Raw genomic sequence first — 16,648 nt, forward strand, 5'->3', positions numbered from 1 at the left:
GGCTTCTATGATGGTGATGGAGGAGAATGTCTTTGTTGGGGGCAGCATGGGGGGTGTATATACAATGGCCTGTTAAAGGACGATGGGATATCATAACTGTAACTTGTTTTCATAGGGTCCAGAAAAAGACCAATGTAGTGTGTTGGGGGTGTATGTGGGTGGGGGTAAATAGACACAGAGAGGAAGGAAGAGAAGTGAGCATTAGAACAAGTGTGATAAAAATCTTAACAACTACGGACTCTAGATGAACAGGACAGACTTCTTAATATAAATTCTGTCAACTTCCCTGAAATTTGAAATTATTTCTAAGTATTTTTGATAAAAATCTTATTAGGCTAATTCACAAATAATCCAGTTAGCATGTCGCTCAATTTTTTCCAGTTTAGATCTTCATTAAAACTGAAAGGAAAGACAGACAGGCACCTGGATTTAAAAAGTGATATTCGGGAAAACATTACAAATGCAGACAGAGAAAAATCCTCCTCCCTCCTACACCCAAATTAGGAGACCAAAGCTAAGGAGAAAACACAAAGGTTTTACCTCATACATTTTTCTAGAACTTCTCTTACAAACTTTGGCTTGGGACTTTCAGGATCCTGAGTAAGACAATCTGACCTAATGAGGAAATGCAGTTTTGAAAGTTACACATAATCCATAGTTACACCCAACTTAGCTTATACAGAACTACAACAGTTTCCTTCTATCTGAATTATTTCATTTACATATAAATATCAAATATTTCAGACTATGAAGATTGTTTTTGTGCTATAGTCTTAACTATCAATAGTTTGTTTTACCTTTTTTAAAAATTATGGTAGACTGTAAAGGAAAATGGTAAAATATAACGCCACACTTACCAATCTTCCCAGCTCCAACGGAACTGGAAGTTACTTAGATGATGAGAAAACCAGTTAATAAACCTATACAGAGGAGGGGAGAGGGTGTGAACAAAAAATGGTGATTGGCCAAAATTAATAACAGGAACTTCCATCACCCTTCAGACAGATAAAGCCCTTTTCCAAAACTCAAAAACACATCCCACCTATAGTTTATCCTTTTATCTGCAAATCCTGTAACTCCATCTTTGGTTGAAAAAACAATAATGCCCTACCTACCTCCTGCCTTTCTACAGCACTATTCTTTTCAAGTGAGTAACAGATACAATCAGGAAGTGCCTGTATTGGGCACCTTATATATGTTTACATAACTTAATTCTCACAAAATTTCTAACAGTGTATTATTTTTCCCAGTTAAGTGACAATAAACTGAAAGAAAAATTAAATTGCACCTAAAACATTTCACAAATGGCAGAACTAAAGTTTACTTCTTATCATCGAGCCATACCATTTTTATCACAAACAAGATTTATCCTCAAAGTAATCCTTTCTTTTAAAAATACATCTGATCTCTCTAGATAGGGATCACTTTGACATGCTATTTAGTGCTGTGAATTTTTTTTTTTTTTTTTTTTTTACTGCTGTGAAAATTTTAAGGGGTCCAATAACTATTTGCCAAATGAATGATTTAATTGGGGGGGGGCTCAATAAAAATGGTAATTTATACTGGGGGGGTGGGAATTAGAAGTCACTGTTTTACAGCATGTACCTACAATTTAAATGACAGAATCTACTCAAAATAATAGGTCCATGAAATAGGAAAGTCCTTACTGATAATTTCCAGATGTGGAATTTCAATAGTGGACATGAAAAATCATAGACAGATTTGGAGATTTGTTCAACACCTATACTGATTTGGAGAACTGACAGAGAAAGAATACCAGAAAATAAAGTTGACCACACAGACCACACCCAAAAGGAGACTAAGGACATGTAGTAAAAAGCTATAAACATCCATTACAGTCTTTGATAGAGTCTTAAAGGTGTAGGTTTATAGGAGCTATTACTTAAGAGCAGATACTATTTATAAACAAAAATACATGTGTTTATATATCACAAATATACCACATTAGATTGTTTCTACACAGCACTTAGCACATAGTGTATTTAATAGCTTACGTACCCAATTACAGAGGGAAAAAAATAAAACTGTACCAAAGCACCACTCAGGTAAACATTTAAAACTCAGCAAAGCATCATTTCTTTAGAGTTACACTAGAAAGCATAATGTTATATTACAAGTGTGACTTTTATTATTGTATATGTTATTAAGAAAGAAATTCAAGTTGGAAATTTTTAAAAAGGCAGATGCTTTGCCAATCAAATTCTTTAATAAAATACAGGAAATAAAAGCTGCTAATAGTCAGTCTAGAAGTAAAGCAATTACTATACCTGTCCACACATGTAGTATTCATTGTGTCCAAACGCATATATAACATTTCAGTTGCTTGTGCAAGCTGTGAATTTGATAAGGAAAACTACACTCCACTCTAAAGAAGTTGTGATTGAAAAAAAAATTTCCTAGAAGTCTCTATAATGATTAATGTCGACTATCTTTTCCTGTAATTGATCTTTTTACAAAATTTTTGGTATCAAAGATATACAATAATTTTGACCTGTATAAATAATATAATGAACATTCTCATTGCCTCCAAAGTTTCCCCAGTTCCTTAGTAATCTTCTCTACATTCTCTCCCTTCTTACCTATGTCCCTAAACAAATACTGGTTTGCTGTTAACTAGATTACTTTGCATTTTCTGAAATTCTGTATAAATAGAACCACAAGGTATGAATTCTTATCTGTTTGGCATCTTGCCCTCAGTATAATTATTTTACAATTCATTCACATTGCTGTCTGCCATTGAAAACTTGGTCCTTTAAACTACTGACTAGTTTTTCATTCTAGAGATCTAATAAAATTTGTTAATCCACATACATTGGTGGATATTTGGACTATTTCCAGTTCTGGGGTTATTATAAATGTTTCTACAAACACTAAAGCCCAAGTCTTTGTAGATACATGTGCTTCCATACCTTTTGGGTAAATACAAGCAGACCTAGGAGATGATACATGTCCTGTTCTAGACTACCAAAGTAAAGCAAACCTGACAGTCACACATTTTCCACTGTGTATAAAAGTTATGTTTATACTATACTGTTGTCCATTAAATATGACATTATGTTAAATATGTAAGTACACCCCTTAGTTAAATGCAACACAGAGGCATGAAATAAAGTACCTTGTTAGAAAAATGGCATCAAAAGACTTGCTTGACAAATGGCTGTCATAATCTTTAATTTAAAATAGGCCCTCCCTGGTGGCGCAGTGGGTTAAAGCACAGCACTAAGCATGAGTTCGATTCCTGCCTTCCCCAGAGGTGACCACATGGTGTGGCAGACCTCTCCTGACCCGCCCGCTGCTCCCCTCAGCAGTGTACTTCGTCGATCTGCCTGTGCTGCTCCCCACTCTGTCTCTGGTGAAGCCTCTGGCCTGTACCCCAGTTCTGTATGCACAAAATAAATAAATCTTTAAAAATAAAATAATGACTGTACCTAAGAGTGGAATGACTGTATTGTTTGGTATACGTATGTTTAACCGTGAAAGAAAAGCCAAACCATTTTCTTGAAGTGGATTTAAACTCACAAGCAGAGATATTTAATAATTTTTAAAACCAGGTCAAAGTAAGTTTAAAAACAAAGGAAAAGGATACAACTTGGGGCAGAGAGCCAGGCTGAAGTTTGCACAGTTCAATGAGAAGTGTGGTATACATCACATCGATGTGGGGGGGTGCTGGAAGCTGAAAAAGCTCTGCGAATATCACCTACAAGAGACAAGTCAAAACTCAATCCGACAGTAATCTATGTACTTTCGTTAGAAAGATCTCAACATTCTAAACATCAATTCCATAGAACATCTAATTCCACAGAATTCAAAATAAGAAAATCACTTTTTAATTCTCAAAATTATGCTCTTTAAAATAAGCTGTTTCTTAATAACAATATGCAATGAAAATTTTGTTTCTATAACTCAAATCAACAAAGAATATGCAAAAATGCTTATTTGATCTGCATTTTCAAAAACTGCAATTAAAGTCCAACTTGTAGAGAATCTGAATTCATTCAGGAAGGTTCAACGTACTGAGGAAGTCACAGAGCCATCAGTGTCATCCCTGTGAGTAGTCTAAAACCCTTGGCAAACTGAGGGTGGACCAGAAGATACCAAGTCACTGCATAGCTACAGTGATCTTTTTGGTAATCCAAGAACATCTTTGCACGTCTCTAGTTCAGAAATTTGTTTCCACACACTCTGTATTATTTGTGGACAACCTACTTAGACTTCTAAAGCCATGGTGTGCATTCCTTCTTCTCATTCCTATACTTCTTTCTAATGAATTTTTAAACAATTTACAGATTTAAAAACAAAACATTCTACATTTCAATTTGTATATTAATGAGTCAATTATGCCTGATCATCCTTACAAGTTTTATAAAGATAGGGTAAGTACTTTTAAGAAAGCATACCAAGGGCACTATGAATAAAAACTGAATCTTAGAACATCATGGCAATGCTCACTTTCATAACAAATATTTTACCATAAAACAAAATCTTAAAAGTTCATGAGCTGGACCCATCTATCATGCAAAAGCACTGTTTTTCAGGACATAAATGTCTAAGGTGTTCAACTATGATTACTAATATCATCCTTCTATATAATGTAATCATAAACATCAACTGTTCTTCCTACTTCCAAACTGACTGTCACTTTTTGACTTCTAAGAATGAAAAGGACTCACACTTAATCCTTTCCTTGGAGTAATAATATACTAGTCATGTGTATACTCATAGTAAGAGGTCAGATAAATACAGTTAAAGACAGTTTATCTGCCTAAAGAAACATGTATTTTAGTGTATTTAAGCCACTTTTAAAGCTATTAAGTGGACAATGTACTGAAAGAGCTAGAGGTAACTTACATTATCAATGATAACTAGCCATGAATGAAGACATACTATATAAATAGTTTATAGGCAACTGAAAATTCCACTTGACTACTGATCTCAACCTCTTTTTTTCTCTTTACTAACATGGCTAGCAGAGCACCAAAACTGACAGCAATTCCTTACTCCTCTGTTAATTTCCAGTACCTAGCAAATACTAAGAAAAAAGCCAAGAGTAGATTATACTTTACAGTCAACAGAAAGACGCTGAAACTTGGAAAGAAACTTCATCTGAAATGCATACCTCAACTATGTGGTAGTTCAAGGGGATCTTGTTCTTCCCTGGGTAGCTCACTAGCTGCGCAGCACTATAAAAAAATTTAATTAGTATACACAGAAAGATGAAAAAAAAAAAAAACACAAACCAGCTCAAAAGCACTATTTAAATTATAAGGGAATCTATTCTAAAATGTTCTAAATTTCAGTTACTTAGCTATAGCACATATTATTTTATCTGAAATCAGAAAACTCTTCAGAAAATATATAATACCAAGAAAGCATATTCAGATCCACTGAGTAAAGTTTTAACAGGGCAGACCACTCCCAATGTATTACATTCCTTTCTATCTTAAAATCTAAACCAAAACGCTCCAGTTTCAGAAAATACTAAATATAAACTTTTCCCAATTTTAGACACCTAAATGCTAGAAAACAAGCAAAACTACAAGTATGCACTTATTCCTATAACATTCAAACCCAAAGTAGCTTGCCATTCAAGTTATTTCTTCATAACATACGGTGAGTATCACCAAGAAAAGTGGCATTATATACACATTGCTACAAAGCAGCAACCAAAAAAGTAGTATCTGAAGGTAAAGGGCTTTGAGAAAACAAAGCAAGTGTTTTAGATCAGGCTTAGCAACATGGAGTGTTAAGAAGTCAGAAAGATTTTCTTACACTCTTTAACATACTTTGTTCTTACCAAAAATTAAAACTGCTACCTTTTCTACCCACTAAAGTACCATGTAAAGAATCTTACCAAGTCTTCCTTTCCTTCCAGTGGGACTTAATGATACAGTGAAGATTCTCTTCTATTACAAATCTCTCCACTGAATGGCTCCCTGGCATAACAGGACCCTAGAAAGAAAGTCAAATGTACAGTGGCGCCTTCCTGGTGGTCTAGGGGTTAAGTCTCAGCGCTGTCACTTCTACAGCCTGACTTCGATCCTGAGTCAGGGAGTGAACCCACATATGGTGCAGCAGACCTCTCCTGCCTCACCAACACCTGCCTAGCAGTGTATTTCAGTAGATCCTCCTGCTCGGCTCCCCCCCTCCTTCCACTCTGTCTCTGATGAATCCTTCCACTCACCATAACTCTGGCCTACACCACAGTTTTTCTATGCAAAATAGTATTTTCTTGAAAATGAAATTGCACATACTGCACAACATATTTTCTTTTACTTATTCAGTAAGTATCTAAAAGCCTATCATGTTGCAGACAATATACTGGGTGCTAGGAATAAAACTTCAGAAGAATGAAAATTCTGTATTTCAAAATTTCACTGTTAGGTTCAACAGAATTATATCAGCTGCAGTGCTGCTTCTGCTACAGCTGATATTATACTATTCCCACACACCTCACATACAGTGCCTACATCAATTCTTATATAAAATGGAATGATTTTTTTTATATTATTAACCCTATATAGTTGTTACTTTTTTTTTCTTTTTAAAGATTTATTTATTTGTGCATACAGAACAGGGGTGCAGGCCAGAGGCTCAGGGGCAGTGAGAGGCTTCACCAGAGACAGAGCAGGGAACAGAAAGGCAGACTGAGGAAGTACACTGCTGAGGGGAACAGCGAGCGGGTCAGGAGAGGTCTGCCACGCCATGTGGTCACCTCCAGGGCAGGCGGGAATCGAACTCATGCAGAAGTGGCTTTAGATTCTCAGTGCTGTGCTTTTAACCCGCTGCGCCACCAGGGAGGTCCAGTTGTTACATTTTTAAACCGTGAGAGCGGACTTCCTCCATAATAAAACATGGAGGGAAGATTTATTTCAAATATTATAAAGACAAAAAAAAAAAGGGAAAACCATGTATGTTTTGAGTGGTAGCTATACTTGGAAAAAAAGGTTAAATAGCAAACATATTGAAAGAGCTCATTTTAGCTCATTTTTTATTTTTTAAAAAGATTTATTTATGCATACAGAATTGGGGTACAGGCCAGAGGTGCAGGGGTAATGAGAAGATTTACCAGAGACTGAATGGGGCAGGCAGATTGACAAAGTACACTGCTGAGGGGGGCAGTGGACAGGACAGGGGAGGTCTGCTGCACCATGTGGATCACCTCCGGGGCTGGGGATGAAAACTGCACTGAAGGGTCTGTGGCTTGCAGTGCTGTGCTTTAACCGGCTGCACCACCAGGGAGGGCCCAAGAGCTTACTTTTTGAAGGGCATAGAGATATTTTGTATCTATGCTTTTCTGGTAAAAGATGTTGGGTGCCAGTTAAATATAAATACAAATAGTAGAGGGAAAAAAACTTAAGATCAATTTTAGTTCCCTTGTATTAATAAAGACCTAATCACAAACATTTTAGCAGTCTTAAAAGTAAACTAAATGTTGAGTTATATATGCCTAATTTACACCATTATATTCTATATGGAATATAACAAAATATATAACAAGTTGATAGTTTTATATATAACCAATTATCGGACAACATTTTACCTGAGGTAGATTACATATACACTAATACTGAATTTTCACTGGTCATAAGCAATTTATAGTAGGACAGAAAGATGATGATGAGAAAAACAACCTTAAATTTGACCTTAAAATATAATATTAATTCTTAGGTCAGTGGTTCTCTACTGGGCCACTTTTGCCCCTAAGGGGACATCTAGCAATCTCTAGAGACATGTTTTACTTATCAGAACTGATGCTGAGCTTCCAGATGGTACAGAGTAAAGGTCAGGGAAGCTGCTACGCATCCTACAATGCACAAGACAGCCCATCACAACAATAAATTATCCAGCGTGAACTGTCAGCTGTGCAGAAGTTCAGAAACTCTCTTCTATGACTGTGATTTACTAAACAACAGGTAACAGTACTTTAGTCATGGGAGTTTCTATTCAGAACAAATCTAATAACCACCGCTTGCTTTTAAGACTTAAGACAGCTTTTCAAATGCAAAGGCATAAAATAAATATAAATATGTCAAATAAAGCATAGTTAAAATGTAAATTCTTATACCAATTTATAAGATATTTTTAAAATTTCTAGAGTGTCTGACTGTCAACAGCTTGTCTTCATAATGCACAATATATATATTTAGAAACTATAAAGTCAGTTATACTAATCTTTGATTTTCTTTAATTGAAAGTTATATTTTAAGAAATAATTACATGAGTATTGAGACAAGTCAACTGGGCATTTGCCTTAAAAAAACAGACTTATTAACAGCTAAAATTAGTGAGCCCTTATCACATGTTGAATACTATCCCATACATTTTTTGTGTTAATAATTTAAAACCTGTAATAATTTTAGAAGATACATCTTTTACCTATTTCATTAGGGAGCTAAGGTAGAGAGAGAATAAATCACTCAGCCAAGTCACACAGATAAGATCTGAATAAACCAGGATTAAATCCAAGAAACTCTGATTCTCTAGCTTAAACTCTTAACTTGCAAACTTTGCTGTTATCTTAAAAATCTACTCACTACATGCTAAAGAATAATTCTTGCATAACAAGGTGATACCATTCTCTGACCACCAAGAGCTTTCACTATGCCACTGCCACTGATCTTCATAAGCAACTCAAAATTAAAATGTCACTGGAAAATTCAAACCTGACTGAACCACAAATACAAAGCAGCACAGGCCCTCTGGCCAACAGCCAAAGCTCTTAGTTGGTCACATACCTCAGGATCATCTGTATAATCAAACATTCTGAAGATGACCTTTGGCATTGGGTACACTGAATCTTCAGTGTGGGGAGGTGGTGTGAAAGGAGGCAGATTGTGCTGTAGTGCTTCACACAGGATGCTGTCAAAGGCAAGATAAGGTCTTAAGATGTGCCGCTCCTGCCAGCGATCCTTTTTCAATTTCTGAATCTGGGCCCACAGGCAATCTAAATACTAAAGACAGTTTAATTTTTGACAATTAATATATATTTGGAGGTTAGAATTAACATTTTTGACTGGATAAAACCAAAAATCACTATCTTCTAAAATACAAGATATAAAAAGTTAAGCTAACCTGAATTAAATACAGTACAGAGGAGTAGTGCTAACATTTTAATTACCGGCTTTATAAAACCTGTCTTTCTTAGGTTCTGAAACTTTACATTTCCCAAATTAGCTATTTAAGTAAAAATATGTAAACTCTATGATATATGGACTCCCACAGAATAGGCAGTATTTCAATTACACACTAACACTTATTAAAAATCTACTATATTGCCTAGGACTATGAGGAAATGGATCCTAACATAAAAACGTGAAAACCTAGTTAAATTATACAAATGAAATGATTTCAATATGTCACAAAGATAAGATCTACTCAAGCTTGTATCACAAAAAGCTGCAATCAATTTACCTCTTCTTGAGGATGTGGTTTCTCAGCAGTCCATACTTGTAACATGGGAACATGAGTCTTTTGTCGCCTCCTAAAGATAAAAATGAAATCTCCACTTAGAGATTTTAAAAATATGGGAAGATTTTCATTTGCTTTCATAATTAATAAAATTCAAATCAAGGCAGTAAAATGACATTTCTACCTATCAGGTTAGGAACTCTCAAAATTTTTGATAATGTACTATATCACCAAAATGTGGGAAATATGGTTTGAAATATTGCTGACAAATGACTAGATATAATCTCTTTAAAAGAAACATGGAAGGTAACTTGAATAAATCTATTAAAATTAAGATACTTCAACCCAGCAATGCCACTTCTAAGAGTTCACACCTACCACAAATATGTTTACACAGGTACACAAAGACTTATGTACAAGGAAATTCACTGAAACATGACAGCAAATGACTGGAAATAACCAAAATGTCTACCTAAGAAAGTGTGGCATATTAGAAGAGTGGAATATGATGTGGTTGTTAAAAAGAATGAGCTATATACCTTTTTTTAAAAAAAAAATTTAATTTTTGCATAGAAGTGGAGTGTAGGTCAGAGGTGTGGGGGTGAGAGTATTAACTAGAGGCAGAGTAGGAAGCAGAACAGGAGTATCTATTGAAATACACTGCTAAGGGGAGCAGTGGGCGAGACAGGAGAGGTCTGTTGCATCATATGTAGATTAGCTGTCAGGCTGATGTGGTGACAGTGCTGAGACTTCACCCCCTAGGCTATGAGGGCAACCTCACAAGAGCTATATTATTTTTACGTAAAAACCCAAGATACAGGAAAGGGCAAAAGCAACTGAAGGACAGTGTGTATACTGAAATATTATTTGTAATTAAAAAAAAAAGTGAGGGAGAGAGAAACCATATACTCACACAATGTAATATTCAAATGCTCATATTCTTATTTTTATTCTTTTCTAAACATCTAAATTTAAATATAAACTCCTACATTAGGTATAAAAACGTCCCTCACAGGTAGTTTAACATAAAGAAAAACCAGATTTTGGTTTAGATTTCTTTAGCTTTATTTGTAACTAAAGATATTAACAATACCTGTAACCTATTAATAGAATCAGGAACATTAAAAATCTGAAAAACTTAAGGAGTCACAAAACTATTACCATGCTGCTGAGTGATTAGGCTTGAATTTAGGAATAAGGAATGCTACTAACATTAAATAAGACAAGTCAAGCTTTTACATTGTCTTGGAAAAGTGGGTAATGGGAACGGGACTATTTAAGTGAAACGTGCAGGTAAAATATAGGAATGGGTGGCAATGCAGGGTGGGTAGAAGATTAAGGAACATTGTCTAAAGGACTTGGCTCAGGAGTAACTTACATGAAATAGATATACTATATGTGCCAGGATAACAGTTCTCCACTTGTTAACTATGTGTTCAAGCCTCCTCCTCAATTATCACAATTTGTAGGACTGAAAGTTGGGGTTAGAGCATATTTAAGTACCACAATTGATTCTTACGAATACTGATATTTGAAAACCACTATGTTAGCTAGATGTTTTCTGCCTTTGCAAACATGTGCAAAAGAAGCTTAAAAAGAGCTATGGTACTGGTGGAGTCAACAAGTATAATTACCCTGAAGGCTTAGTAAGTTTCAACAGCAGAGGGATAAACATGTGGAGAAAGTCTTGGAGAATTTTACAGCTCAATTTTGAGAAATATAACACATCTATTACACCAGTAAGATATCATTCCCCTAAACAATGAAGAGTACTATGAACTGTGTCCTTACTTAAGATAGCTTTCAGTGTTGGCAAAGATGCGGTCCATCTCTGCGTCTTTTTTTTCATACAACTCCTTTCCAACCCAGGGTAAAGACGATAGAAATGCATACACGTACCAATCTCGTCGCACCTAAGAATTTTTAAGAAGGTTAGTTTATTGTATTTATTCTTGAAAGCCTATGGAAGTTAATAGGACTTAAGTAAAACATCTGTGTCGTTCAGAGCATTTTTTTTTCTAAATATATATTATCACTCACTATTCTTTTTTTTGTTTGTTTTAAAGATTGATTTTATGCATACAGAACTGGGGTGCAGGCCAGAGGTGCAGGAGCAGTGAGAAGATCCACCAGAGAGAGTGGGGAGCAGAACAGGCAGGTCAATGAAGTACACTGCTGAGGGGAGTAGTGGGTGAGACAGGAGAGGTCTGCCTCGCCGTGTGGGTCACCTCCAGGGCTGGGGATCAAACTTGCACTGAAGCAGCAGTGGTCAGCTTCTAGTTCTGCGTCCTAACCTGTTGCACCACCAGGGAGGGCCTCAGAACATTTCTATTGAAAAGTCAGTTTTAAATTTATTAGACAGATCAGCTGAATTAACATAAAAATGTCAGCTGAGGACTCTCCCTGGCAGCGCAGCTAGTTAAAGCACATAGTACAAAGCTAAAGCCACTTCAGCAGAAGTTCGATCCACAGTCCCAGAGGTGACCTACATGGTATGGCAGACCTCTCCTGACCCACCCCCTGCTCCCCTCAGCAGTGTATTTCTGTTAATCTGCCTGTTCTGCTCTCCACTCTGTCTCTGGTTAATCCTCTCACTTAAAAAAAAAAAAACCTGTCAGTTGAACTTTCCAGTATGCCCTCTGACTTGCTTTACATATAAGAATTTAAAACATGATTATCATCTTTTGGTTTTTATTACTAAATGGTTACCCGCAAAAAATTCTTGGTACTACAAAGACAAGATTCAGTATAAGGGTTTTGTTGTTGTTGTTGTTTTTTTACCTGAGGTACATCTTCTTCCTGAGTTACATTCACAAAATTTTCAAACATAGCAACCATTGATGGAGCGGCAATGACATGACAGTTCACAAGGTCAGATAAAAAGCGGACCTGTTGGGGAAAAAAACTTCTATTACATCTAAATTTCCTTTGTAATAATTACGAAACAAGAAATCTAATGGTAGCAACCACAGGTCTGAAAAACAAAAGCCCAAGAGCCAAATGTAGCCCTTGAACTAATTTTACATATGCCACAAACTAAGAATGATTTTTACATGGGGTGAGAAAATTCAAAGCAATATAAAAGAAGCTAAAATGAAATTTCAGTGTTCATAACAAACCTTTACTGGAACACAGCTATGCTCTCTCACTTACAGATTGTCTATAGCTGCTCTTACTCCACAACAACAGAGCTGAGTAGTAGTCAGAGATGGAGATGAGCAGGACAAGCAGCTGTGGACTTATAGGTTTCCACTCTTCACTACATTAAGAACCTAAACTGTAATATTCTAGCTACGTAAGCCTTTAATTTTCTTTTGTTTGGCTGTGAAAAACAATGGACCATAGAAACAAATTTCTAAACATACATTTATTGGATAAAGTCTCTACCAGATGGGAGCTCACAGTCTAATGAGACAAGCACAATCTCAACCTAAATGGGTGAGCCCTATTTTAAAAGATAAACACTCTAGGAACGGGACAAGGAGAGAGGGGAAAACATAAAAGAGCCAATGGCTGAGTTAGGTCATAAAGGACAAGTAAAATTATTCTGTAGCAGAGGGAAAGAGTATTTTCTAGGCACATGGTTCAAAACAAGGTCTGTCTACATTTGTGAGTAATTTTTATATAGTTGGAGGATATATGGGAGTTAAGAATAGAGAAAAGATTGAGGCAAACATACAGGATCAGGCTAAGGAAGGAGTCTGAATTGAAACTTACCACCTGATGAATGTCCAAACTGTTGATTCAGTAAAAAAAGAATCTAATCACAAATCTCCAATACATCCATATTTGTTGCACAGAGCAGACCACTATCAACCAAAGTATTAATTCCCTTTCCACTTAATAAATAAGTGTTCTAACATTTACTTTGCACAAGCCAATGAATCATCTGTTGCTTTTTTTTTTTTAAAGATTTATTTATTTATGCATACAGAGTTGGGGTACAGGCCAGAGGTGCAGGGGTGGTGAGAGGATTCACCAGAGACAGAGTGGGGAGCAGAACAGGCAGATTGTCGAAATGCACTGCTAAGGGGAGCAGTGGGTGGGTCAGGAGAGGTCTGCCGCGCCACGTGGTCACCTCTGGGGAAGGCAGGGATCGAACTCACGTGGAGGTGGCTTTAGCTTCTCAGTGCTGTACTTTAACCCGCTGCGCCATCACAGAGGGCCCATCTGTTGCTTTTAAGAACATTCACTCTGACAATGGGAAGGAACTGAGGTTCTGCCATAACCAACATGGCAGAGTTTATAGGGTTACAGAAAGAACACTTGGGTGCTATTAGGCAACAGTGAAAGAGAGAAACTTCAAAGCTGAAAGATTGAGTAAGAGGTTGTTAAGACATGAAGATGAAGGCACGAACAATGCCAGAGGCTCTGGAGACAAAGGAAAAGAGATGACCTCAAGAAACATAGAACCTGTAAGACCTGAGATTGCCTGAAATCTGAGTGAGGGGGTAGAAGGGAAGATAAAAACAAATGTTCAAGTTTCTTGATGGGTTACCCAGCAGAAAGTAGCTACTGGGTGGGACTGGGGAAAGGACAGAAGGGAAGGAGGCAAAGTAACACATTAGGGATTTCTAGGCAAAGTACCTCAAAGTTACAGGATAGGATTTTGAACATAAGCCTGGAGGTCAGGAAAAGGGTTGAAGCAGGAGATATAAATGTAGACTGTAAGGGATAGGAAAGGGGGTGGGTGAGTGGGGGGAGGTCATCAAAATAAAGGTGGCTTGTCAAGAACAAATGAGAATGTTTTAAAAATAAAACAAATGAGACTGTTTTAAGAAAGAGTGAAGTGAGGACAGAATCCTGGGAAATACAAAAATTTAAGAGGCAAAGAAAGACAATCAAATAAAGGAGACTGAAGAATAGAAGGTAGGTGGCAGCAGGAGACTAAAGAGTTGTGCTGCAGATGCCAAATTACATTTCATCAGTGAAGCAACATGATTCACTGGCTTGTGCAGAGTAAATGTTAGAACACTTATTTTTTAAATGGAAAGGGAATTAATACTTTAGTTGACAGTGGTCTGCTCTGTGCAATAAATATAGAGGTATTGGAGATTTGTGATTAGATTATTTTTTTATTGAATCAACAGTTTGGACATCCATCAGGTGATAAGTTTCAATTCAAAGTGCTGGGAGATCAACTAGGACTTATAATGAAATCTGGAAATGAATCTCTTGGTTGAGAAAAGTTTCAAGAGCAGTTGTTGTGGTAAGACAAAGTATATTTCAAGAGAAAGGATAAATTATTTGATTGTAGCTCCCTTCTTCCTTCTATCCCAATTTTAAGTCATAATACACAAAGCAAGTAACAACTTACCAAATACACAGCTTCATTATAATTGTTTGCTTTCAATGATTCTTTAAGTTGACGAATCATGGCTTCTACAAATTCTCCACCAAAGTTGTAATTCCTGGCATTGAGTAGTCCAACTAATGTTGTATAAATTGTCAACTTCTCAGGTAATAGACGTGCACTGATTTGAAAACCCAGCACAGAAAAAAAAAATCCCAAACAATAGCATTAAGCAGCTGAATTTTGAATTATATAAACCTTTCAGCAATTCATTACCCTTGAAGCAGGAGTACTGTTTTTAATACTACTTCAAAATAAGCATAAATATCATCAAGAATAGTTGCAGATAATTTTTCAATTCGATTTCAGTTAACTCAAGAGTTAAAGCAAAAGAAAAGTATTCTAATTGTGAACTTAAGAAAGAAGTCCCTCCTTCTACCCTAAACTAAAGCCCTAGCCTCTAACAGAGTTTAAGTATAAATGATATTCAATTCTAAGAAATGTTTTTAAAATAGAACATGTTAAGGATAAGTAACTATAGCAAAAATGATTTTTTCTTACTATGTTCTTATCTAAGGATGTTTCCCTGAATATTAATTTGACTCCTTTTAAAGACTACCACATAAATCATTTGTACTTTATAAAGTTAAAATGAAATTCACTGATTTGTGAATACATTTTCAAATTGCAAAAATTGAGCTGTAAGCATTAGAAAATTATTTGAAAAATTGAAGTGACAGAAAAATAATCTTCATAAATTAAAAATGTCATAAATAATTTATAATTTTATATACAGTATAAAGATTCCTTTATTCAGAAGTCATAGCTATTTCTTTGCTAGGGTGGCCAATGTCTATCTAAAGGAGAAAAATCTGGACTGTTAGTTCCCACATTGGGAGATGTTTCATTACTTCATGAGAGATCTTTTTCCATTTTAATTCCCTCAGAAAAATGAAATACTAATAGTTGTTCTAGATAACCTAACGCAAAGATTTTGCCTATTAATAGCTTCAAAAGCATCTTTCTGTCATCTAAAAAGTGACCAGTTCTCAAACTTGTTTGGCACTACTGGTTTAAAAAAAAAAGTTAAACTCATATATTTAAATGTACATGCTTAAAAAAAAATAATCACTAAGTAGTAGTCAAATGGATCACTAAGAAATAGTCAAATGATTCTAAAGTTACATAGAAGAAATAAAACATTACAACGATGTAAGAAAAGTTCACTTTATAAAAAGAAAGAAAAAAATAAATTTAGCTTTGTTCTATTCATCGCTAAGAAAAGTTGTTCATAAAAGTCATTTCACCTGTGTAAATTTTCTAACAGAAAGCTGACACTATATGGAACATAAACACATCTTTTGAACATTTTCCAGAGCAGATAAGAGTAGATAATACATTATCACCTGGATTCATATATCTTTTGCATACATACACTGTACAAAGAAGCCTTAAGATCTTGCTCTTGTAGTTAGGAAGATCAGCTTCCAAAACACCAGCCAAGCCTTCTAGGTTGCTCTCCAAAGAGCAGGCACTCTGTAAAGGGTAGCATATTAAATATCCATTAAATATTCAGCAGTTAGCAAACTAAACTTTTCTATGTGGTCATAAAAAAATCCATGAACCAAGTGAATGAAAATTTTAAAATGAGCATTTTGAGATTGCAGACTAAGTATTAGAAATGGGAAGACAATACAGGCTCTAACTCACTATATGACGCTGGGTAAATTACCTCAAAGTACTTAGGACTTGTTTGGCTCCTCACAAACTGGATGGACTATTCCCTAATGTCTTCTCTAAGACTCACCAGTCCATGAAAGTTAGTAATATATTTAACTCTCAATTATCCCAGAAGTTTAACTTGCTTTCCCTTTTGGATAAAGATGCACGGCAATACAAGCTTTGCCTAAAACTTAGATTATGGTA

At 35.7% G+C, this 16,648-nt stretch overlaps 1 protein-coding gene across 1 annotated transcript in view; it reads right to left on the reverse strand.

Annotated features, from left to right (window-relative positions):
• The window catches only part of NCBP1 (nuclear cap binding protein subunit 1, 80kDa), a 40,143-nt gene that overhangs the window by 14,730 nt on the left and 8,765 nt on the right, over positions 1–16,648 (reverse strand). The window contains exons 3-14 of the mRNA XM_004677492.2: positions 16,158–16,258; positions 14,747–14,903; positions 12,211–12,318; positions 11,221–11,342; positions 9,433–9,502; positions 8,757–8,972; positions 5,873–5,970; positions 5,138–5,201; positions 3,608–3,718; positions 2,289–2,353; positions 858–920; positions 541–615 (exon numbers count right to left, since the gene is read on the reverse strand). Coding sequence (XP_004677549.1) covers positions 541–615; positions 858–920; positions 2,289–2,353; positions 3,608–3,718; positions 5,138–5,201; positions 5,873–5,970; positions 8,757–8,972; positions 9,433–9,502; positions 11,221–11,342; positions 12,211–12,318; positions 14,747–14,903; positions 16,158–16,258 — 1,250 coding nt within the window. The remainder of the gene's footprint in view (positions 1–540; positions 616–857; positions 921–2,288; positions 2,354–3,607; positions 3,719–5,137; positions 5,202–5,872; positions 5,971–8,756; positions 8,973–9,432; positions 9,503–11,220; positions 11,343–12,210; positions 12,319–14,746; positions 14,904–16,157; positions 16,259–16,648) is intronic.

Source organism: Condylura cristata, unplaced genomic scaffold, assembly GCF_000260355.1.
Source record: "Condylura cristata isolate star-nosed mole 26May11 unplaced genomic scaffold, ConCri1.0 scaffold00006, whole genome shotgun sequence".
Lineage (NCBI taxonomy): Eukaryota > Metazoa > Chordata > Mammalia > Eulipotyphla > Talpidae > Condylura > Condylura cristata.